Source organism: Crassostrea angulata, chromosome 1 (assembly GCF_025612915.1).
Source record: "Crassostrea angulata isolate pt1a10 chromosome 1, ASM2561291v2, whole genome shotgun sequence".
Classification (NCBI taxonomy): Eukaryota; Metazoa; Mollusca; class Bivalvia; order Ostreida; family Ostreidae; genus Magallana; species Magallana angulata.
This window is the reverse complement of record NC_069111.1, coordinates 55,347,594-55,373,668: the sequence shown is the minus strand read 5'-3', so window position 1 is coordinate 55,373,668 and position 26,075 is coordinate 55,347,594. Positions and strand designations below refer to the sequence as shown.

The window sequence follows — 26,075 nt, the reverse complement described above, 5'->3', positions numbered from 1 at the left end:
ACTTGAATGAGAAGATTCCTAAGTCTATCCATAAAGAGACAGGACACACACCTTTGGTTGAATGTTTCCCCAATACAGCTCAACCCCTGTCTGAGCCAAGGCGGCATCAAATGTTACCCTCCAAACACAATAATACAAATAATCAGATCAACCAAGAATATAAATATGAACCTGACCATACAGAACCTACATGTGAAAGTCATGGGCAACCAACAACAGGCTACAGATGTATGCAATTCGAGCAGACAATGCCGATACTTTGTTTAGTTAATGCTAGTGATAGATATTATGCCATTCAAAAAGGAACTTTTGTTGGAAAAGCAGTTGAAGCTGTTCCAGTAGAATTTTTCAGTTAAGAAAAAACCTGTTACAAAATTGTCAAAGATCTTTGTTACAGAAGTAAGTCACAAATTTGAGTGAAAGTCAACAAAATCAGCTTTTAAACCTTGCGCAGAATACCGGGTACCAAGATTTGTTTGCTGAAAACGATTTTGATCTCGGAAACATTATAGACATTGAACATACAGTTGATACCGCAGTTAGGTTAAGGCCTCCTATAGATTTCAGTTCCTGAATATCACGTGACCTTTCATGAGGTTAGCTCCGCCCATGTCATGTTTTCATATTTTTCCTTAATTTCGATTTAGTAAAGCGATCACTGTTGAAATTTATCGATTGATTGCTTTAAATAATCATTTTAAGTTTTATTTTAAACAATCTTGAATCGAAAATCTGTGATGAAAGGCGTTTATTTCTTAAAATTGCATTGTCGTTTGCTTACCATCCGCGTCAACATAGCGCTTTCACTCGCCTTGTTTTGGTTGCGAACAGCTTACAGCGGTGTGTCAACATTTTCATAAGATGCATGGCCTGCAAGACGTCCAGAGTGGAAGATGCAACTCAACTATCGTTTAAGAGATTATAAAGGTATGTTTCAATACAGGATATGTCGTGTTGACCTTTTCTTTTCAAAACATTTATCTTTTCAGTCAAGTGTTATGAGTGTATCTACACGTGTTTGTTTTGTACATCACCGCACTTTTGAATTCTTGATTACTTCTCACTAGGCTTTACATGTATTTCTTTTTGTGTATTGAACTACACACCAGACACTGTAAACAGTGCATTTGAAAGAGGTGGGGTTCACAGGGTACACAATTATAAAATGCTTTAATCAAAGTGCATGCATGTTTGCATGATGATTACACGTGAAACATATTATGTTTTGCTCATCAGTAAATTGTTGGAGCCAAGATGATTAATTCATTTTGCTGGCTCTGTGCTTACAGTAGATATCTAAAACACTGTTTTGAATTTCTTTTTGTTATTTTGCTATATATGTACTTGTATGTCTTATTATGTATTGAACTATTTTATACACACCATAATTGCATAAACTGTAAACATTGCATTTCAAAGGTGTGGGGTCCCATGGTACACAAGTGTAGAATGATGTAATTATCGTGCATGTTTGCATCATGATTTCTTTGCCTTTTTTTCATAAAACAATTTTGTATCATATTGCCTTTCACAGCTTTATTTTTAAATTTAAAAATTCATGAAGATTTGTACATGTTTGTAAAGAATTTGATGTGTTAAATATTGTGCAGCTAGGCTTTATAATAATAAACATCAACCAGTAAAATATAACATATGTGGTGGTCAGACTCAGTCGCTTGAGACCAGATAGCATGGTGGCTAGATAATATTCTGGGGCACAAGCTTGAAACTGACCTGGTTTGTTATTATTATTCACTACCTGATCCACGTGTACATGCATACAATAACATATACATTTATCAATAGCAGATTATTTTTTTCTCTCTCTGTGATGTGTGTTTCTACTTAAGATACTGTGACCTGATATGCAAATTTGGTTTTTGTACTGCCATCTTGTTATACTTATTACACTGCATGGGCAGTGTATTTTTTTCAACAAATATTCATGTATTTGCTATGCATATGTTCACACAGCTAATTGATTTTTTAATTTTTAATTAGAGCCCAACATGTACTTCTGCTACCACCTGGCGACATGGGTTTTGCGGGTCGATTCTTTTGGTTTCAAGTCTTGAGGTTACCCTGTCACCCCTTCCCACATATTCTCTGTGTTCTACAGACTATTAAACTAAAAATTAATTTGATAATGCATAAAAATGATGGATAAGAAAGTGCCCATCATCATGCATTCGTATATTTTGAATGTGTGAAGACATTATTAAAAACAAAATTAAAGCTGTTTAAATAAATTTACAATTGTGAATAATGAAATTTTGTTTTTCAATAAAAATATTTTTGTTTCCTGTATTTTGTGTTTATTTTAAACCATATGCACTTTATTAAATGACAATTTTATTCATTCATATATGAAAATCTAGACAAATATGAGGTTCAGTGTATCTTTAAAAGATTAACTGAAGAAATGTGTATTTTGATACCATCGTGCAATTTTCGACAGAGTTATGCCCCTTGGACTCCAATTATTTGCAGTTTCCATTCATTTTCTTCGCATAGGATGCACATATTGAAATGAAACTTGATATGCAGGTTAATCATAATACTATCTAGATCAAGTTTAATTTTGTGTACGGTCAAGCAATTTTTGACAGATTTATGTGCCTTGGACTTAGAAAAAATTCAATTATCAGTAAATTTATCTGAAGTTATATGGGAAAGACATTAAATTAATCGATTCTTGTGATAATTGGTATCAGGGAGCCTGTGTCGCGATAACTCAAGAGGTAGCAAATACTTTAAAAACCTATATTTGCCCAAGGTGTCAAGTAGCGCAAATTCTTATTGCTTTTTGTAATATGTGTTGTTTTTAATGGTTCATTCAAATAAGATGGATTGAGATACAGACAGCTCGTCCGAACAGTTGGACAGAAACAACGAATCAATAGACACAACCTTTGATGATAATGACTGCTGACCTGTTACAAAACGTAAACGGTGATCTGATTCGGTACCTGAAACTACCTTTGAGTGTGCAAAATCTCAATCATCCTCGGAACATACTGGTGATCCGGAAACTTGTCCAAAACCTCAATCTACTGGGGAAAGAAGATCGACATGTCGAATTGAGGGTTGTGGAGGGAAGTCTTAACATCTCAAGCATCATGCTTGGGAGTACAATATTCCCCGCATATTTGGGATCACCCATGGAAAGGTCTCAACAACTCGCCGGACTACCGCAGGTTGAGAGCATCGTGTTTGGAGACCCTAGCCAAGTACATTTTTGGTACAGGAACGGTCGAGGATCTGGTTAACTATGTTAACGACAAAGTCCAAACCCCTTGCAAGTATCCTATTATCCCAAGGACGCAACAGTAGATGGGTCTCCTGACCCGTACTATGTGGTATCCGAGAGTTGACGCCTATAAAATGATACCAGTAAATTCACCGGCTGTCCCCATACACTGGAGGATTCTTTTGGCACTTGTTGATACCATGACCCTAAGAATAGGATTGACTTCAAGTCATTGGACAGAGAGAAATTATTACAGCTCGAGGACCATGTAAGGGTACACTGTGTACCAGTTCCTGTAGTTATTGAAGATGAGTGGACAGTGATAGATGAGTTGGGGGGGAAGAGGAAAACTATGAAGTCATCTTCATTCAGGAAGGTTATTCTGTCCCACACCAAGGCAAGGCTAAGATGGGAAGCAGTATTACTCTAATTAAGGGCCCGCTGAACATCATAGTGGATACAGTTAACCCTACAGGCCGAGCCCACATCATCGAGGCGCTCGAGATTAATAATGTCTCGGTTCACGATATCAAGTGCTGCATTACCATCAATAGTCATATTGATCATATGAGAAATCTTACCCGTTTCCCAATGTCAAAATGGCTTTTGGCATATGTATAGACAACTTGCATCATATTCACAACTTACAACAAGTCTAGTCAACCACCATTGAGCATAATTACTTTTGTTAAACACTCTTGTTTATGTACATTGTCTTAGGTATGTTAGGTATTACGGTACAGGAGTATGCTCTTTTTTTCAAAGAAGAGGGGAGTGTAGTGTGGCTGAATGTTAATAGGAACGAGTGAGCTTGATATCGGGTGAGTGTTGTGTCTGGCTGTTGTGTACATGGCGTATGGTAAGCTGCGGTGTGTGTGCCAGGTTTTAATTTTTTGTGAGTGCAGAGCAATTACTTGCCGTATATCTCATATGTAAGTGTTATATACAGACTAATTGAGGAAGGAGTCTTCTCGTTATCAAACATTCTTCTTATAATAAGAAATTCATGATATTTTGACATAGTAAAACAGAACTTATAACCAAATGATTCTATGTTTAATCACATTTGACCTTCTCGTTTTCGCATAAAGGTTAGGAAAAGGTCATTCCCTTTTTAGCTCATCTGAGTTGAAAGCTCAAGTGAGCTTTTCAGATCAAAATTTGTCCGTTGTCTGTCGTCGTCGTTGGCGTTGGCGGCGTTGTCGTTGTAAACTTTTCACATTTTCTTCTTCTCCAGAACCACAGGGCAGATTTCAACCAAATTTGGCACAAAGCATCACTAGATGAAGGGGATCCAAATTTGTTCAAATGAAGGGCCACACCTCTTTAAAGGTGAGATAATTGAGAATTATTGAAAATTTGTTGGCATTTTTCAAAAATCTTCTTCTCAAAAACTATTCGGCCAGAAAAGCTTAAACTTGTGTGGAGGCATCCTCGGGTAGTGTAAATTCAAGTTTATTCAAATCATGGTCCCCGGGGGTAGGGTGGGGCCACAACAGGGGTATCAAGTTTTACAAGGAATATATAGAGAAAATCTTCCTCTCAAAAACTATCAGGTCAGAAAAGCTCAAATTAAAATGGAAGCATCCTCAGGTAGTGTAGATTCAAGTTTGTTCAAATCGTGGTCCCCGGGGGTAGGGTAAGACTACAATAGGGGGATCAAGTTTCTGCATAGGAATATATAGAGAAAATCTTAAAAAATCTTCTTCTCATTAACTTTTAGGCCAGAAAAGTTCAAATTAAAATGGAAGCATCCCTAGGTGGTGTGGATTCAATTTTATTCAAAACATAGTCCCTAGGGTATGATTGGGCCGCAATGGGGGAATAGATTTTTATATAGGAATATATGGCGAAAATCTTCTTCTCAAAAACTATAAGCCAGAAAAGCTCAAATTTGAGTGGAAGCATCCTCAGATAGTGAAGATTCAAGTTTGTTACAATCATGGTCCCCGGGGGTAGGGTGGGGCCACAATTGGGGGATAAATTTTTATACAGGAATATATAGAAAAAATCTTTAAAAAAATTCTTTTAAAAACTATTAGGCCAAGAAAGCTCAAATTAAATAGAGAAAATCCTCTTACAGGTACAATAACAAAAGGGGCTTAGTATTGACCACAAAAAAGGATGTGGATAAAAATTTCCAGATTTTCATTTTTTTTTAGCAAGATCTACTGTACTTAGTTGTCAAGTTATTTTGATACTGTAATGCTAATTTGATCAGAGATAAGGCAATAGTTGCTCAGGTTAGCGATGTGGCCCCTGGGCCTCTTGATCCTCAACTGAGAGGATGACAAGAATAAATGTAGTTCTTTGCAGTTATGTAGACGTCTGTTTAAGATATGAAGATTCTATTTTCCAATGCAATAATAATTAATTAGAATTTCTATCTGCCTATTCTACTAAATTGAAATAAATGATGAAACTAAAATTAATATTTGTTAGCCCACTGTTCCTTTAAATTTGTTAAATTTTGAAGATCTTTTGATTATTTTTTAATGCCTCCAATATTAAAATATTTCTGATTTTTACGTATTATAAAGATTTGATATAAAGTCATATATTTACAGAAAAACTAATATATTAACCATCTAATAAGTGAAAAAACTGATTTTAGTGATTTTTTCACACAAATTCATGTATAGAACGGGCGCTTAAAAAGCTGATAAAAAGTAAGTTGATACGCAAATATTATTTAAAAAACAAATTCTGAAAACTAATCATATCATTAGTTTACATTAGTTAAAGATTCCAACAAAGTTCTTATTGTTTTGAAAATGCTAAAATAGACTCACTAATCTACAGCAATTCTGAATTGCGAAACGTGATATTTCCCTACGCCAATATTCCGTCAAAAATATAGTCCTTATTAGATTCTTAACATTGATTACTATTTTTATGCCAAGTTGTATGATAATAAATAAGAAAATATACTATTTTAATTTTCTTTCATCTTCATTTATTGTACAATTAATCAATTAATTTACGTTTGACATGTCGAAAACCAGAAAAGACTCCTTCCTTAAACATCACAGTGATAATTACAACTGTTGTCAGTTGTGCATACGAGCATATAGTACTTCAACGTCGAGACATTCCAGTCCGAGGCAAAACAAGGAAGGTATCAATGTACTAAAATTACATATTTACCACAAAGAGACGCTTTGTCGTTTCCAGCCCAAAGACATAAGCTAGCAAACAACCAAAAACTATGATGAGATGTTTTCACCGATTATATCTATGGTCTGTTATAGGTGTGTATCGAAATCATACTCCTAAAATTGCAATTGGTGATCTTATGAATTTATGTGGATTTATTAGTATTGACTATTCATTGCTATATCTTAAAATGCACTGAACATGGAAGGGTGCAGACGTTTACTGTTTTTCGCATGTATGTGTTTATTTATTTTTAAGCGTGAAACCAACGCTAGCCCAAAGTCTGAATGTAATGCCAGTACGGATTGTGGGGAAAATGCAGTATGTGATACTTCTGATACCGATAATGTATGTGTTTGTAAACCCGGTTTTTTTGACAACCCTCCCATCATTACCGCCTTATCGGACGGGTGCCCTGGTAGGTATCACTAACCAAACAGATGATTATATATTTCCCTAGTTTTCTCACGGTAATTAACACTGTTAACATATGGTCCAAAATATTTCGATAGGTTTGGTTATTTTGAAACACTACTAGAATGATTGTTAGATTAAAATACATAATAGGTACTGGTTAATAAATCAGAAATACTCGGACAACTTTAAGCTGCATAAAACTTACAAGAATAATCATCTGTAGGTAACAAAGTGTTTATAATATTTTCATATTATTCTGATCGTAAAACATCCTGTGAAAACTCCATGTTTGGGAAACTGTTTACTAATTTCTGATCCGTTGTAATATATTGTGACATTTAACAGGGGAATGCGGTGAGTTTGGAGAGACCGATCAGTGCAAGGGAAACACCCTGTGTACCCAAACACCGCAAGGATATGGAGTATGTACTTGTCCAGCGAATACCTACGGACCACCAGAATGTCTTGGTACACATGACAATCAGTTTTGGGCTTTATTGTTTTTTTGTTCCACTATAATACAATGCAACATTTGACGGGTGAATGTGATGAGTTAGCAGATATATAGTTCATGTACTTGATAGTAAATGTTTGCAAATGTAATGTTTAACTGTTTCCATGGTTATTGTGGAGAAAAAAGTCAACAACTGAGTGCATAAATTGAATGTATGAAATGTACAATTTACATTGAGCAAGCTGAGGCTTGTTTTATTTTGTTAATTTACTAAACTACTATTAAATACTTATATCCAAAGCTGAAAGTTCCACCACAACAGAGAAATCCCGTAGAAACCTGATCCTGGTTTATGGAGCCCTGACCATTCCTCTGCTTTTCCTTGTCCCTGCTGCTCTTGCCAGCGGTCTGAGTCTAGGCTGATTATGTTAACTACTATGTCAAAACAGGGAATTAAATAAATGAATGAGCATGTGTAACGGAAGTTGGGTGGTCAAACATTTAACCGTCAGATGTGTATATAATATATATATATATATATATATATATATATATATATATATATATATATATATATATATATAAAGCACTGAATAAAGTCTACAACACCAGGCATCTTTAAAGTGTCGGATAATATATAGATACTAAGCCAGTAAACTGAATATAAAAAGCACTAAAAATGGCTAACGACACGAACAATAGATACTGTCAAATTTTCGGGACAACCAGTTCCTTAAATCCAAGAAAAACCTCAGTGGTCGGTGAAATATATATAAAACTTAAATAAATGAAAACACAAAGATCGAGTAAAACATAAGCGCTTTCATTTTCTTCAGAGGCGTGTTCAACAGAGCGAACACTCGTGATCGGATATGAATGCGAACGGAATTGGTTAACTGAAAGCACTGCAAGCGCTCGCTAAAATCCAAAATGGCTGACAATGCATAGGTTTTTGTTTTTGACATTTACAATTTTCGTTTTATAACACAGGTATATGATAATCCGGAATATTCGATCGTTTAGGGTTTCATTATATATGTATTGTGTACATTTACGACAACAGGGAAAGCTACATACGAAGTAGTAATGAAATTGTGGGAGAAAAACAGACTTTCGACAATCTGACCATTGTTTGTCTCTGCATTAACTGTGATTCAAAAAGTTATTCAGTGCTACAAACAAGGGGTTTCCTTGTCGTAAGTCACTATCGTCTGCTACCGCATCATGAATAAGATGGATAAGTATTGTAATGAAACTTTATATCAATGTGCTGTTTGTGAAGGTCTTTTCTTTACACTTTCTGACTGCAAGAATCACAGCTGCACTAGGCCTAGTTCTCAACATAAACATGCAATAAACATTATAGAAGAGTCCAGGTTTATAAGTTTTTTGTTTTTTAAAAAATGATTCTTAATTATAAACAATGATTGACATTCTACAATTATAATAGCATAGTAAATATGATAAAGTTTTTGTTGTTTTTGCAAATATGTAAGGGTTGAAAAATAATGAAATGACAATAAACCTACCTAACTCATTTCATATTTATTGTTAATTATCACAAACCATTGAAAAAAAATGACCAAAGAATATTTTTTATTTTAATAAAGCAAAGGCAGACATTCTGTCTGTTTTTTCAACAAGGTTACATTACTATATAATTATACAACGAATTATTCTATTTCACTTTGATTTTTTTTTCAAAGGTATGTTAAATTTTAATACTGTGTTGATATGTTTCATATACCCGTATAGAGATACATGTCCCAGTGAGTCAACTAAAACTTGTGAAGATCAAGGTAATGCTGAAACTATTAATGAATGCTAGGTAAAACATAACTGGTCTGGTAACTGAAAATGAAAAACAAAACAATGATTCCCCCTCTTTTTTTAAAGATACTTGCCAGTGAATACATTTATTTTAATGAAATAACTCTTATTTATCATCTTTTATTTATACTAGCTAATATGTTACTGTCATATTTTTTTTTATTATTAAGACATGTTACAGTCATTTGCTTTAAAGAGGCATACATGGTCATAATTTGAGCTACAAATTTTCTTAATTATTTTATGATTATAAACAAGTTTAAAATGCTTTGCAGAAAAATTCTGCATTGTATATCGCTTGTAGCTGAAAAAAATTTTTGTAGCCCATTGTCATTTTTTTAAGCTAAAAATGTGATCATCTCCCTTTGAAATATCAGATCATTTTTCAGAATCCTCTGTAAATGACCACAACCAAGATGAAGTGTTAGCTGAAAAGCAAGGAGGTATTTTTAAAAGAAAAAGTTAACTGCAAACAAATTTATGAATGTTAATTGGATTAAACGGGACTGTGATAGATTAGATAGTGGAAAATGATTGATATAAAGTAAACTTAAAATTTTGTTGTTATTAAAGATGTACATATTATACATGTATTTTTAGAAAGTTTTGATAATTATGATAATTATTTGAGGGTGATCCCTTTTTTAAAGTTGAATTATATTTTGTGTACCAGGTACATGTATTAAATGCATACCTGCATAACCAGCAATTCATTATATAATTATGTAATTGTCAAGTAATAATTGCATGGGGAGTGTGAGTAGCTCACTTTTTTTCATTTTCTTTAAACCAAATACACTATGACTAATGAGAATGAATTATAAACACTCTTTTCAACAGCACAGCCACCAGAAGGATCTGAGAATCCTGGAGGTTGTTCACTTTTTGTTCTATAATGCTTTCTTTTAAATAATAAAAATCTTTTGACTTTGATTTGTATTTAATTTTCTCTTTGTTTGAGTTGCAGTGATTGAAAAATATTAATATTTACATAAGTATTCTTTTGGATATTAGTCAATAAATAAATTTGTCGTTTAATTTTCACAAGTTATTATGTTTGGGAAAAAAATATTGAAAGATGATGGTATTTGTCAATAAATGAATGATAATAATATTGATTTAAGTATTAAGAATTATTTTAATCGAGTTTGAAAAGCAATATAATAAATTATTCCGAAAGATAAACAAGCTTACTTTTGAATTAATTGCAGACAATTCCTTTTTTAGATCCAAAATGGAGCCATGAGGCAGTGCATTTATTAATAAGTTTAAAGACCGAGTTTTCGGGTATGTTTTCGTCAAACATTATAACACAAAAACAAGCATGGAAGAGGATTTCGGAGGAAATTTGCAACAAAGGATATCATTTCAGTGGAGATGAATGCGACCGGAAATTCAGATCATTGAAAATGAGGTTTACAGTTGAATATATTGCAATGCACCTTGAAAAAAGTTTTAAGGCAGGGGAGCATATGATCATTGCTTTGTCCAGGCCATATCCTGTCCTTATGCTATCTAATCATTTAGGGTCTTGTTTCATTAAGTGTTAATTAGATTTATTTTTATAAATCATACATACAAAGACTCAAAGCCTATCATGGCTTTATGTCAAAAGTAAAAGCCAAGATCATTATTTATGGCTCAAATATTAGTCTGATATTTTCCCCATGAGCTATATAGGTGGTTTTACCCTACCTGTCAGTCTTAATTATGACATGCTGAATCCCAACATTTACAATTTACACACACACACACACATATACCGGTATATAATAAGTTACATGGATTGAAGTTGACCTAATATGGTTTATACATGGTAGGTTAATTTCATATGGAGCTTACTAGCTTCATTCTCACCCCATATGGAATTTATTGACCATGTACATGTATATATCATATTAAATTAACTACAAACCATGTAATGATTATATCTTCCTGACTACCTTACACAGTATATAAATGTTAGGTATAAATATATATTATTTTTAGGTATAAAATTATAAAAGAAAGAAATAATAAAACTGGAAACAGTCGCCAATCCTGGCAGTATTTTGACGAGATGGATAAAATGCTGCACGGCGATCCTGCTGTCCAACCGGTAACGGTACCATCGAGCTTGACTATGGCAGCTTCTACCTCCAGCACAACACCAATGCCCCAAAAACCAACTCCTAAGAAACGAAAAAATGACAAAGAGCCAGCCTGGATGGAAAATTACAGAGGTGAGTTGAAGAAAATGCACCAGGAGAGGATAGAGCTGGACAAAGAGAGATTAAATCTTGAGGAGAGAAGGATGCAAGCTCTAGAACGTCTTGCTGATGCATTTAATAAATAGGTAAAATAATAGGCACTCAATTGTACTTTAATTAACAAAAGATATTGTGTATATTCAAAGTCAGAATGATTACGAAATACCACTGTCTATTTGCTTTCATTAAGTTAATTATTTCATTACTTAATTCTCTCTCTCTCTATAAAGTTATAATTTATATCACTTACATAACAATAGGTACAATTAAAATGAATCAAGGAAATTCATTATGGTATTAAACTGTCCTACCTTTGTATTTTAGAATACAGTTGAAAATTCCCAGTATAAATTGTGCTTCCAAGATATGAACTATAATTAAACTGCATCTATAGTCTATTTTAAAATTCAGTTTCTCATATGTTAATTGTGATTTGACAGTTTGTTTCGATCATCATTCATTTTCTTTTATTTTAAGTACCTGAAATATTCAACTTGTACATTAAGAGCCTGTTTTACTTAATTCATTTATATTGTACAGAAAACTATATTTCTTATTTGTTTCATTGTAAAAGATGCAAAGTGTAATTGTATGTGAAAGATGATAGAAAGAGACTGAAAATTTGAACGCCGTTTATAAATCTGATGTATTTGATTCATATTCAATGTTTTAAATATCTTATATAATGTTAAATAAATATACTGTAATGCATACAGTTAAGAAATATATCAAGCAATTGACATATTAATAATCAGGATGCCTGTATGTACTGAAGTTAAACTATGATGATATTGATAGTCAATTTGTTTTAGATAAAATAATTAATTTATAATAAACAATCATAAAACTTGTTTGTATTTCACATATGATTAATAATACTGACAGACATACTTATCCAAATAATCGTCATGAACAAGTTGAAATATGCTAGATACTACATGTACATACCAGTAATTCTTGATGTAGTTCTTGTTATTACGGTAACAGTCAGTAACACATATATATAATTGCCACAGTCAATAAAAATATATACAATTAATTAATATCTTGGTTTTGATATTGTAAAACAGATGTTAAATTTAATCAATTTAATTACAGGAACACTGTTCAACAAAAAACAAATCACATATAATACATACACCACAAATTTGTATCTATCCCTCTCTCTTTCTCTCTCATTATGGATATAAAGTATTTTAAAAGTCTCTCTCTCCTCTCATTCTCTCTCTTTCTCTCTCTCAATAAAAAGTATACTTTAAAAAGACTTTAAAACATCTTCAACATAACCATGAAATTCCATATGTTGATGTTCGAGATACTCGGTAGATTTAGGGTTAGTTATAAAAGCCACTACAGCTTTTTTAAAGATATGAGGCATAACTGAGAGACAGACAAACAAAAAAAGAGATGCGTTTCTCTGCAGGTGACACTATATAAATAGTGCCTGTTTGGGAGGGTAACAGTTGAAATTTATACCCTGCGGAGGTTGACAATAGTTTTCTCGGGCTGCAATTTCAACTCTTATCCTCCTAAAAAGGCACTATTTATTTTATTATACTGAATGTCTTAATTTTCTGTATGACATGATTTCTATATGGCGAACCGTACGTGCATGTAACAATTTGTTGTGTTACACGTTGCCAAATGTGTTGCTAACGCTGAGGGTAATAGAACGGATTATCAACTGCGTCTTAACCAATCAGATTTCAGTATTTAACATGAAAGTATAATAAAATGGAATACGTACTATTTTTTAGGAATTATTTTTTGAGTACGGTATTATAATGAAGATCAAATATGGTTGGGGGTCAAATACAATAAATAAAGGTTTTTTACTTACTGGTAATACTGTGTATGCATTCATTGAAATTTTACCGGTAGGTACATGTACCGGTACAATTTAAAAGAACTGTATGTAACTACAGTTAAACAAACGGAAGCTTGAATGTATGAGCATCTAGCTCTTGTTATTGTGCAAACACTGGTTGTACAGTAATTTCTATTAGATACAATTATAACACATAAATAAACTCAAACTGGTCTTTCAAGCTAGCAAGTGCATGATCTCCTGTCGTTTACATTGACCAGACACACTTTCTGTTTCAGCAAGATCGTACTCAAAGGTGTCACCTACCTGATCTATTTCAACTTCTACATCTGTGTCATCAATGTTCTCGTGCATAATGATGAAATTATGTAATGCACAACATGCAACAATTAAGTTGGGAATTTCCTCAACCTTATGCATGTCTAAAAATTTCAGTTTTCTAAATTTGCCTTTCAATAACCCAAAACATCTTTCTATATCTACACGTGTAGAGCTGTGGGCATTGTTGTAATGTTTTTCCTCTAAAGAGAGATGGCCATTGTCTCTAAATGGTGTCAAGACAGATGCTGACAATGGGTATGCCGAGTCTCCAAGTAGATGAAATTTTGGAGGGAGTTCCTGAAGAGCATCATACAGGGGGCTATTTTTGAAGACCCGAGCATCATGGACAGAGCCAGGATAGGCAGAGAAGACAGATCACTGCCACAAACTGCTTGAAGATGCATGGCTGGATATCCTTTCCTGCATATGTATGAATCGCGGTAGCTTGATGGTCCACTTATTGGAATATATGTTCCATCTAGAGCTCCCACAACGAATGGAAATCCTGCTCTTCCAAGAAAACCCTCTGCTATGCTGTTGTATTGTTGCTCGTTTCTTGGCCAAGAAATGAGTTGTTGGAGGATAAGATGGTCTCTAAACACTGCATTGAAATTGCAACATAATAGTGTAGAGTCCTTTTACTAACGCCAAATCTGTCTGCAACACTTCTGAAAGTTTCAGTATTTCCGACATACCAGATGCAGGCCAAAGTGCGTCTTACCATGGATATGTTCCTGATCTTTTGCATATAAGGCCCTATGAGTACTAAAAGTTCCTTAAATAATATATATATATATATATATATATATATATATATATATATATATATATATATATATATATATATATATATAATGTGTAGAGTTATATCAAACATTTGACATATTAGAACTTCATAAAATTATGATTAGAATATATGTCATTTAGGTTTTCAAAATCAAACAAAGTTTAAGATGGTATGGGACACCGGCATATTGTGGCGTACTTCTAATCAAAATAAACAATAAGATCAAATATAATTTTATAAAAGTTTTTATTCCCGATATTGTTAACTAAAAGCATAGCACTATAGTTTAGAGCGTTCACTACAAATCTGTAAATATTGAAAATTTTAAAACGATCAGAGTATTTTGAAAATAATGTACTTTTATCCACAATAATATCATCAGGCCCGGGTCCCATACCACCTTAAGAGTAAGCAAATGTGATTTATTTGAAACAAAATTAAGACTTGAAAGGTAATGGTTAGGATGGCAATGGAGACCTCCCATATGAAATACACTACTGTTGAACAAGTAAGCAGTGGAGGGATTTGAACCCACGGGTCCCCATATCAGACTGTTAGCAACATGTATAGGTTTATGGTACATGTAAAGATAAAAGCTATTACTTAGCAAAGAAAACATGTTCTTGCATGTATACATAAATATGATAGAGTCAGAAAGTAAAAACCACCACCAAATCTGAACAATTAATAACTTATCTTCATAGCAGGCCTCACTTGGATTTTACAAGTTATATATTTCTCTTGTACATACATGTCATTTGATCACCCCAAATCAAACCTAAAAAAAGAAATTCTTCTCTCTCTCCAACTATTAATCTCTCTGTATAAAACCACATGTAAAAAAATGTAAATTATCTGTTAGGCATCACTGATTCCCTTTTGAAGAAGAGCTCTATATAAATATAGGAAAATCCCCAAATAAAAAAAAAAGGTATGGATTATTTTTTTTCTTCGAAATAATATTTTATTACTCATATATCATATCTTAATTTTAGGTAGATTTGATGGTTAATTTGTTGACCATCCAGCCCTCCTAAGTGTTTTGACAATGCCTACAAACAAAAGGAAACAACAATCAATTATATTTGGATACCTCAAAAGAAGTACGACTCATTCTGAAATGTGCCTTAAACATAGGGTCACTGTACGTTGGGACGGTTTCCTCCACATAATTCTGCACACGTCCTGTGCCAAGAGTATCAGTTGTTGTTGACATTCCGGTGTACTGTAGTGGCAGAACTTCAATTGCATTTTGCAAATAATCAGATGACAAAGTACTGGAGGATTCGGTTTCACGTCCCAGTTCATCCATCAATATTTGAAATATTGTAGATTGTTTACTGGAAAATCTGAAAGACAGTCTCAGAACTGATGATCTCACATAAAATTTCATGTGACAAAGACTATATGGTAACAGTATATGTTATAGTATATAAATAGTGCCTGTTTGGGAGGGAAACAGTTGAAATTGACACCCCGAGAAAACCATTGTCAACCGACGCGAAGCGGAGGTTGACAATGGTTTTCGAGGGGTGTCAATTTCAACTGTTATCCTCCCAAACAGGCACTATTTATTTTGTTATACTGAATGTCTTAATTTTTAAGAAAATTTTACTGCTTTTATATAGGAATAACGTGAATTTTACAGCGAACCGTACGCGCATAATTTTCGAGCATGTAACAATTTTTAATGTTACCCGTTGCTAAGTGTGTTGCTAAAGTTGAGGGTAATAGAACGGATTGTGAACTGCGTCTTAACCAATCAGATTTCAGTATTTAACATGAAAGTATAACAATGTATATTATATGTAGTAATATTCATTCAGAAACTCATAATCATTCATACTTTAAAATGATACATTTGTAACGATTATAATTTAAGTAGGCCTAGTAAACATGTGTTTAAAACACTGATCATCAACTTGGGAGAATTCTATTCTGCTTAGATTCTGAACAAGAATTTAATATATTCTATAAACACAAAAATGCTGAAGTAAAAAGGTTGATGAATCTGCACTATATTTACTGCAATGAAATGAAAGAGAATAATTATATTGAGTAAAAACATGTACACCTACATTATGTATAGTTATACCGAGCGCAGCGAGAGGCGGGCGAAGCCCGCCTCGCGAAGCGAGGATTAATGGTAACACGTATATATAAGAAAATCAGTGCAAAATGAAAGTTGAATCAGGGGTACTAAGGCCAAAATAAAATTCTTCCAGCCCTTGGCGCCGCCATATTGGCAGCCATTTTGTTTTTAAAAAGTTAGTTCGATCATTGATTGACTGGTACTTATCGATGTTTATTGCCCCTGAACTCGATTAAATAAGTTCCAGTGTTTCAATAGAAGGTAATTTGAATTAAAAGAAATTAAAAAGGAAACCAGATAAGTTTCAGTAGTGCTTCAAGCAAGAAACACGACTTGTTCTATGTATGTCTTATCAAATTATCAGATGGAAAATAAAAACATTAACGTCAAGAAACTGATCTTTTAGATACTTAACAAAATATTTAATTTTTAATATTTAATTTACAGCGGCATTCATATGAATTTAATTGATGAACAATGAAAGAAGAAATAAAAAAAATCGGAATCACGTAACTCTCTTCGGCTATTTCCGAAGACAAAACTTGAACGTTTTACGTCTGAAATATGACGTCATAATGTAGACTGAGCACGCGACGTTTAGTTTAACTTTGACGAATGATTTGAGTAGGCAACCATGCAGGCGGATCCTTCTGTGTGCGTTTTAAATAGATTTTATTATACAAAAATCAAACTGCACTGTGTTAAATCTGCGCTCGGTCCAACGGTCACACCGTTTACATATTAGTAATTCTTAGGAGTACTGTAGTGATTGTCAGCTTGATAGAGGTTACCATAATATTATTCTTTAACATATACCCTGTAACCCTTACTATACTTGTTTATATGTGTAACGTTAATATTTTACAATGTAGTATGACACGAGTTGACATATATGGCAAGGAGTGAGGAAATATGTAATAAGCAACATCTATAAAAAGACTTAATTTTTATAACTGAGCATTTCTTCAGTGTAAAAAAGAGATATTACAGCAGGATGGATAGTAAACAATGGACCTACTTGGAACTTTTGGAGTTTTCTTCCGACGCCATCTGTAACAATTGCCACTTTACCTGGAAAGAAGAGAGTGAAGATAGAAATAAATTCGTTTATTTGGTTGGGTACCAGATACTGACTTCTAATGTAAACAGTACTTACATAAGAGTAACTACGGTAATTCACAAATCAACATTTAAGTATCCTGTGGCTTATAAGGGTAAATACGGTAATCTCCCAAAAATCATTTCTACAGCATTTTAGGTATGTAACAATCTCATGAACATGAATGAATATATAAAGAATGTTATTCTCTATTTGACAGATAAGTAATAAGTCTAAATTCCAGTTGAAAATGATAAAAAACACCAAAAAATACCAATGGCGGGAACATGCACCGCACATGTGCTTGGCCAAACCCAGTAACACCCCAATTAAACAATATTATTGTGTGATACCACAAAAGATGAATATAAACATTATACGCTGGATCTTAGATATACTTCTGCAACATTACAAATACATTACAAGTCTCAAAATATGTAATAATTACCTGGAAAGAAGAGAGTGAAGATAGAAATAAATTCGTTTATTTGGTTGGGTACCAGATACTGACTTCTAATGTAAAAGAGTTCCAATAACAGAGGACCAGTCAAAGCGTTACCATAAATTGGAGTTACCTCTCTTTGCTTGTACATAAAAAATGGTACCCCCCTTATCCTATGCTAACACTCTCCCCCTGAACGACAAATGTCGACCCGACATTTTACAAAAAAAAAAAAAATACAACTTGACTAGATAAGAAAAAGCAGGATGTCAATCCCAATGTATGACATCAAAGTAAGTATACATGATTAAACCTATTGGTTTCGAACAACATTGATAACCACTTGACCGTACTCGACTATATGTTTGTCTATACTATAAGTATAGTTATGATCCAAAAACCTACATATATTTCAAAATGAAGTAACAATTTTCACACACAGCTGGCCAAGTATTAGTGTTCCTTAACAAAATGTTAAGTAGTAGATACTAGGATTTTCATACAGTGGTTCCAACGTTTAAAAAAAATGACTAGCATTTGACTACAGTCATACCACACATTTATCCAACTTGTCAAACAACAATACATTTACATATAACTACTGGTGCACATGATACCTTACTGTAACCATGACTGAACTTAGTGGCATAACTGGCTATATATATACATGTGTTGTAACTTTACATGTGTAAGAACATGAACACCATCACAAGTGTCTGTAAGGAGAGTACATTGGCAACACATGTATTATAAACATCAATTCATTCTAAAGAAAAGTCCTTAGTCACAATTTACACAAACACTGGGTCAAACGACACTAGGCGTAGATATGCATTGACACTGTTCTGTACTGCACGGAATGTTGGTTGACCTGGCTTGTCGTAGGTTAGCAGTCTTGGAGGCCGGATGGTACGAGTAGGGCGAGCTGTAGGGGTGTCCTCATCATCTTCTGAATCATCATCTTCTGAAATGGAGACGAACTCTTCACTGGAAGGTCCTTGTGAATTTCCAGTCAATACGGACGTCTGTGAGGAATCCTCTGTAACATCTGCGGGTGCCTCCTGCTGTGTGTTTGGTACAAACTCTTTGGCTCTAGGATCAAGCCTTGGGTCACTGCTTGTGGTTTCAGATTGATACCCCCAGCACACTTCTTCTGTATCTGAGGAGGCACTGCACAACTCTTTCTTTAACTGTTGTGTTGCCCTCCGTCTAGATTTAGACTTTGGTTTTGGTTGCTGTTTTGCAAGTACAGGTAGGTCATTACACGGTAGTAGCAGGTTACGGTGAAGTCGACGTAGCCGCCCTCCGTTTCCCTCCGTTTTGACTTCATAGACTGGTGAATCTCCTAGTCGTCGCACAACTATGTGAACTTCAGGTTCCCAATACGATCTCAGCTTCCCTGGACCACCACGTTCCAGCAGATTCCTCACGAGGACACGGTCCCCCTTAACTAAGGCAGCACTTTGGAGCTTCCGGTCATATCGGTCCTTTGCACGATGTCCAGCCTTTCCTGCTGATTTAGCTGCTATTCGATAAGCTTCCTCTAAACCCTTTTTCCACTCAGTAACATAGTCGCACTTCTTTCCTGACATCTGATCGTCAAGTCCGAAGATAAGGTCTATTGGTAATCTTGGATGACGACCGAAGATGAGGTAGAAAGGTGAGTATCCTGTGCTAGTGTTTCTTGTACAGTTATAAGCATGAGTCATCTTGCTGAGATGTTTCTTCCAATTCCGCTTGTGATCTTTGGGTAGGGTTCTCAACATCCCAAGAAGTGTACGGTTCATCCTCTCCGTTTGGCCATTCCCCTGTGGATGGTATGGGGTGGTTCGAGAATGTTTAACACCTGTTAGTGCCTGCAGTCTCGAGAAGAAGCTATTCTCGAATTCCCGTCCTTGATCATGATGCAATTTATCAGGAAATCCGAACCACATAAAGAAATCGTTGAACATTTTCTCTGCGGCAGTGCGCCCAGATTTATTTTTGGTGGGGTAGGCAGCGGCAAACCGTGTGAAATGGTCAACCACGACCAGGATATACTCGTAACCACCACTGCACGGTTCTAAATGCAAAAAGTCAATCGACACCATCTCAAAAGGGTAAGTTGTTACTATGGGGTAAAGGGGTGCAACAGGCTTAATGTTTGGCCGTCTATCCTTGATACATGGACACTTCTTCTGAATAAATTCCCCGATGTCCCATGCCATCCTCGGCCAATAAAATCTCTCTTGAGCCAGCGCCAGAACTCGGTCAGACCCTAAATGTCCCATCTTGGCATGCAGTTCATTATAAACATAATCTCTGAGTTCAGGTGGGAGAACAATTTGATATCTGGTCTCACCGGTCGACAGCATCACAAGGCGTTTAAGTATCCCCTGCTCGTCTACCAAGAGCTTTTTCCAGCTACGTAAAAGTTGTCTAACTTGCAGAGGGTAAAGTTTCTTTTCCTTGGCACTGGGTTGGTTCCCCTTCTTCACCAGCTTGATTACCAATGATATAGTTTCATCCTCCTCCTGCGCTGTCCGCAGAGCTTCACGGCTGACCTTGTCCCCCTCCGGTACATTCGTAACACTTTCAACAGAATCTGGTGTGGGACAAACTGGTGAAACAAATCCTTGCAGTTTATTACTGGTGCGAGCCTCCACCATTCTGACGGTAGCCTCTACCTCGTCCTTCGTTGATTCCATAGTGCACTCTGTCTGGAGAGTCGCAAAATCTAATGACATACGGCTCAGACCATCAGCATCTCTATTCTTAGGCCCTGGCTTATACTTCACAGAACAATTGAAGTCTGCCAATTCACTTATCCACCGAAGTCGAGTGGCATCTAGTCTAGGCGTAGTAAGGACATAACATAAAGGGTTGTTGTCGCTGTATACCGTAAAGTGTGGTGCATAATACAAGTAGTCTCGGAAACGATCGGCTATCGCCCACTTCATGGCTAGAAACTCCAACTTCCCTGAGTGCATGTGGTAGTTCTTCTCTGCCGGTGAAAGCGTTCTGGACGCATATGCAACCACTCTTGGTACCCCTAAATCATCCCTCTGGTAAAGTATGGCTCCCAGTCCTTCCCCGGATGCATCCACATGCAGATCAAATGGTTTATCAAAAAGTGGATAAGCCATGACTGGTGGATTCGTGAGGGCATCTACAAGGTCACTTAACACATCCTGGTGGGCCTTAGTCCAATGTATCCTTACTTGAGAAGATATTTGCCCATTCTTCTTAACTTTAGCCTGTGTCTTGTTCTTTGGATGCTTCACCAAGTCATACAAAATTCGTGCACGGCGTGCAAAATCTGGGATATACTTTCTGTAGAACCCTAAGAATCCAAGCAGTTTTCTTATTTCTCCAATTGAGGCAGGTCTCCTCTCCTTTAGTTCCAAGACTGCTCTTTTGTCTTCAGGATCCATCGTATACCCCTTGCCCGTGGCCAAATGTCCCAAGTATCTCACTTCCTGTTTAAACAGGTGACATTTCGACGGCTTCAGTTTAACCCCCTTCTCCCGGAAACGTTGGAAAACCTGTTGTAAATGGGACAAATGATCCGTGACAGTTGCCGAGTAAACCAAGGTGTCATCCAGATAAGGCAAGCAGAACCGATCCCTTATACCTTCCAAACAGTCGTTCATAAAGGTTTGAAAAGCTGCTGGAGCTCCCGACAGACCGAACAGAATTCGCTCCCATTCATACAGCCCCCAAGGAGTTATGAAAGCTGTAAACTTCTTGCTGTCTTCCGACATGACCCCCTGATGGTAAGCCTTCCCTTGGTCAAGTAGAGAGAACCATTTGCTGCCCCCAAGGCTGTCAAGTGCATCCTGGATTATTGGGAGGGGCCGACTATCAGCTACTGACTTTTGGTTTATCTTCCTGTAGTCCACACAGAGACGTAGACTACCGTCCTTCTTCCTCACACATACCAACGGACTGGCAAAGGCGGACTTCGACTTCCGGATGAACCCTTTTGACAATAGATTATGAATATAGTCTTTCACCTCACTATACAAAGCATTCGGAATAGATCGGTAGGTTTGTCGCACTGGGGTAGGGTCTTGCATACTTATGTCCATCCTCAAATCTGGTGCAAATACGATGTCAGCCTCATCACGTGAAAATATATCGGAATACTCAAAAAGCAGCTGCTTCACTTTTTGCTGATCTTCAGTATTTAACTTGTCTGTGGGTAAAAGTACAGGTGGATCCCACTTCCCATTGTTTGTACTTTGTGTGTCCATGGTCTCCGCACTCAACATATTGACAGAATTTACGTTCACAGATGAAGACACTGCTTCTAGAGTGCCCAAGTAAGTATTTTTCTTTAAAATCACAACAGAGTTCGTCTGGTTCTTTACTGGGACGCTAACAAAAATCATTGACCGATTATGATTGCCACTCACAGTAAGTAATGTTTCACTCATCACCAATCCACTGTCCTCTGAACTAAAAGGGGTGAACAATCCCTTCCACTGACCTCCATGGTTCCTCTTGATTCTCACATAGGCACGTATAATCCAGGAACTTTTTGGCGGTATTTCCTGTGCTGATGACTTGCTGTATACATCATGTTCTGTCTTCGTCTCTCGTAGCATCTGTGTTATTAGGTTGACTGTCCTAGGACTCACCTCCAGCAGTGCCTCCGTCAGGGCCTTGTTTACACCTTCATTTGAACTGACGTAATGACAGATAACATTATAGCCAATGATTGGTCGGACTAAAGCTGTAGAGCTGGACACAAGGAATGGAACTCTTAGGGAAGTAGAACTATGACCTAACTGGAACTCCAGGTCCGTCCATCCTTCAAAGGGAATCTCATTGTTGCTAGCCGAGGTGAGTATCAAGTCACTGGACACTAAATCACTAACAGGGCGCACATCGGAGTCTGGACACCGAGTCCGGAGGAATTGACTAAACACAATGGAAACTTGTGCCCCGGTGTCCCACAAGGCTTGTACAGGTACTTTGTCTAAGTAACAAGTCACAATACATTTACTACCGATCAGATTAATTAGTTTTGATTTCACATGAGGATAAATAGTTTCTATTGCACTTTCTGGTCTCGCAAAGTCAGAGTGAGAAATACTCGAAACACACTGGGAGCTTTCAAACTTCGGAGTCACTGTCTGCTCCCTCAGCGTGACCCCCTCCCGTTTCCCGACCTCCTCCTTTGCTTGCAGCCTGCTTTGTAGTGGTCTTCACTCCCACAGACCCAGCAATGGGTGCAGGAGAACCCAGTGTTGGACTGACGACATGCCTCACAACCCATCTGAAATCTGTCATCTGTTTCTGAGGAACTCTTGGATGCTCTCGGACTCTGCCTCTTGATCTCTGCAATCTCCGCACGTAGCTCCTGAAGTTCTGCCCAAAGAATGCCCTCTTTCACATCTGACTTCTGCTTTGATTCTTTCTTGGGTGAATTTGGGACTGCCTCTGTAACTGCGTTCACCTTGGCTTTAACTAATCGCCCCTTCCTCTCTTTCTCCCTGGCCACAATGGTACTGAACTGTTGGATTAATTCGTCGTCTTCAACCTTGGAGTCCAGGATGGGTTTTACTTCCCGCCGAAGTGTTTCGTCATGCAGCCCCAAATACAAGGTATGCTGGAACACAGGTACCACTAATTTTTCATCATACTGCGCATCTGCACCCTCCTCCTTAGAAATGAACAGTACTTTCTGCTTCAGGCTTAACAACTTCAGTAGGAAGTCTTGCGGTTCATCCCTGCCCTGTGTTGAGTTAGTCAACTGCGTATAAAGTTCTGTGGCGGACTTCTCCTCATAGTGGGACCTAAGGATCTTTCTTAATGATGAAAGCGACAGGTTCTCACGCCCTTCGAGGTAGCTTTTTAAAGGTAAACTTGGAGATATTGCTCTGGTGACCCCATCAATAATGTCTGCTTCACTGTAGGACTTGCGGAGCCCTGCTTCGATCTGTCTCACTAAACTTACAAACGAAAGTCTGGTTGGCCTGTCTGATATTTCACCACTAATCTTAAAGTCCTTGGTACATATTGTTGGGTGCTTGTGTTTGGGCTCTACTGTTGGTGTGGCTCCTGATTTTGTATCGGCAGTCTGTGTCTTTTCTGGAATATTCTCTGCCTTGATCTTCCTAGGTGTCAAAGAGTCATTTAACAACAGCAACACGGTGAAATTTCCATCGGTGGTCTGTTCGGCCTCATCTAACCACGCCAGTATGGCCTTGACTGCCCCCATTTTGTCTAGCTTCTCTGGTTCGCGAACAACTTTGTTGTCTTTCAGAATTCCCTGCAGGGTTTCTGTAGATGCCTGGTACAACTTGGCCAGGACCTCAAACTCCATCTCCTGCTTCTCTCCCATGGCTATGGATATATTATCCCGGACGAGCCCCCAAATGTAACAATTGCCACTTTACCTGGAAAGAAGAGAGTGAAGATAGAAATAAATTCGTTTATTTGGTTGGGTACCAGATACTGACTTCTAATGTAAACAGTACTTACATAAGAGTAACTACGGTAATTCACAAATCAACATTTAAGTATCCTGTGGCTTATAAGGGTAAATACGGTAATCTCTCAAAAATCATTTCTGCAGCATTTTAGGTATGTAACAATCTCATGAACATGAATGAATATATAAAGAATGTTATTCTCTATTTGACAGATAAGTAATAAGTCTAAATTCCAGTTGAAAATGATAAAAAAACACCAAAAATACCAATGGCGGGAACATGCACCGCACATGTGCTTGGCCAAACCCAGTAACACCCCAATTAAACAATATTAATCATTTAATGCTTATATTTACATTGCTTTACTGATGATATCAATTATTTCCTTAAATAAATCAATACAAATCAGATCACGGAGGGAGTAAATTAGTAACAGCAAGAACAACTGTTTTATAAAAACGGTTTAAACTGGTTTTCACAAAGACTGTTAAGTTTAGATCGATGGGCATGAAAATCCATAAAAAATAACTCTTGAAATTTTGCTTATAACAATAAAATCAACTTTTTTGTTGAAAAATTGTAAAACATGGTGTTTTAACAACATGTATGAAATTTATTTTTTTTAATCGATAACATAAAAATCAATGTTTGGGAACTACTTACGTAAATTGAATGTAAATTTATACGCAGTGATAAGTTGTTGCATTTAGAGGCATTTAAAGATCACAGAATTTAATGAAAAAACACAGTAGAATGTAAATATAATCGGTTGGGTCAGTTACACATTCCTTTGTAGCTTCAAACTTAAAATCAGCCCTAACTTTTTCTGGTTTTAATCCAACCCTTTACAAAGGCCACAGCTTTAGAATTGGTGCTGCTACTGAAGCTGCACGCTTAGGTTTTGTAGAAACTTATACAACTAGGTTGTTGGCATTCTAATGATATTCAAAGTTACATTCAAATTCATTCATTTGCTTTATAAAAAACGTTTTGAAATATTTCAATTTCTGAATTCAACTTGTTTATCTTCCTAATATTTCTGAAGAAATTTAGCACAAGCATTTGTTCTTCCTTTAATAATGTGAAAAAATTAATGTTGCTGCTTTTGTAATTATCCCGCCTCCAAAGTTTATGGTACCTCTTATATCTAAGTTTGTTAATCCAGCATTTGACTGCTTCATTTAAGGAATGAATTCATTGTTTATTTGTTTTATACGATATAAAATGGTTTGGAGTGGTTTATAAAAAGGCGTAAACTGTTACAAACCATTTTATATCGTATAAAACTAATAAATATTAAATTCATTGCTTATAATTAAATTTTTTTACTTTTCATTGTAGATAAAAACGGTCATTTGACCTTAATTTAAAATGACGTAAAATTGTACAAAATTCAAACGTAACGTTAAGCGTATTGATACATTTTTGACATTAGTCTTACAATGACGTAGGCAACATTCTTTATACGATATAAAATAATTTTTAAGCCAATCAGAAAGCGCGTTACATCCAGAATTAAATTATATACATTGTAATTGTCGTTGAATTATGAGGTATCAAAATGTGTATTGATGCAATGGACACTCGTTAATACTTTTTACAAGGTTTGTCTTCATGTACCTTTTACTGGCAGCAACTGAACATTATTATTTTTGTGCAGGACTTATACTTTATAAGATCAGGACAGAATTCGACTGCTGTTCTTATATTGTATGCTTCGATTTCTTT

The 26,075-nt window shown here is 35.9% G+C and overlaps 2 protein-coding genes across 2 annotated transcripts in view; both read left to right on the top strand.

Annotated features, from left to right (window-relative positions):
- The window catches only part of LOC128164330 (delta and Notch-like epidermal growth factor-related receptor), a 65,055-nt gene extending 57,312 nt beyond the window's left edge, over positions 1 to 7,743 (top strand). Inside the window, exons 2-5 of the mRNA XM_052828124.1 lie at positions 4,488 to 4,582; positions 6,256 to 6,824; positions 7,169 to 7,291; positions 7,579 to 7,743. Of these exons, the coding sequence (XP_052684084.1) occupies positions 6,608 to 6,824; positions 7,169 to 7,291; positions 7,579 to 7,700 (462 nt within the window). The 5' untranslated portion in view covers positions 4,488 to 4,582; positions 6,256 to 6,607 and the 3' untranslated portion in view covers positions 7,701 to 7,743. The remainder of the gene's footprint in view (positions 1 to 4,487; positions 4,583 to 6,255; positions 6,825 to 7,168; positions 7,292 to 7,578) is intronic.
- Positions 7,744 to 8,501: 758 nt separating this feature from the next.
- On the top strand, positions 8,502 to 12,100 carry LOC128164265 (uncharacterized). The gene is made up of 7 exons (XM_052828042.1): positions 8,502 to 8,653; positions 9,033 to 9,076; positions 9,497 to 9,550; positions 9,948 to 9,980; positions 10,335 to 10,521; positions 11,097 to 11,442; positions 11,681 to 12,100. Exons 1-6 carry the CDS (start codon positions 8,502 to 8,504, stop codon positions 11,440 to 11,442), a joined length of 816 nt encoding a protein of 271 aa, XP_052684002.1. The 3' UTR covers positions 11,681 to 12,100.
- Positions 12,101 to 26,075: the final 13,975 nt, after the last annotated feature.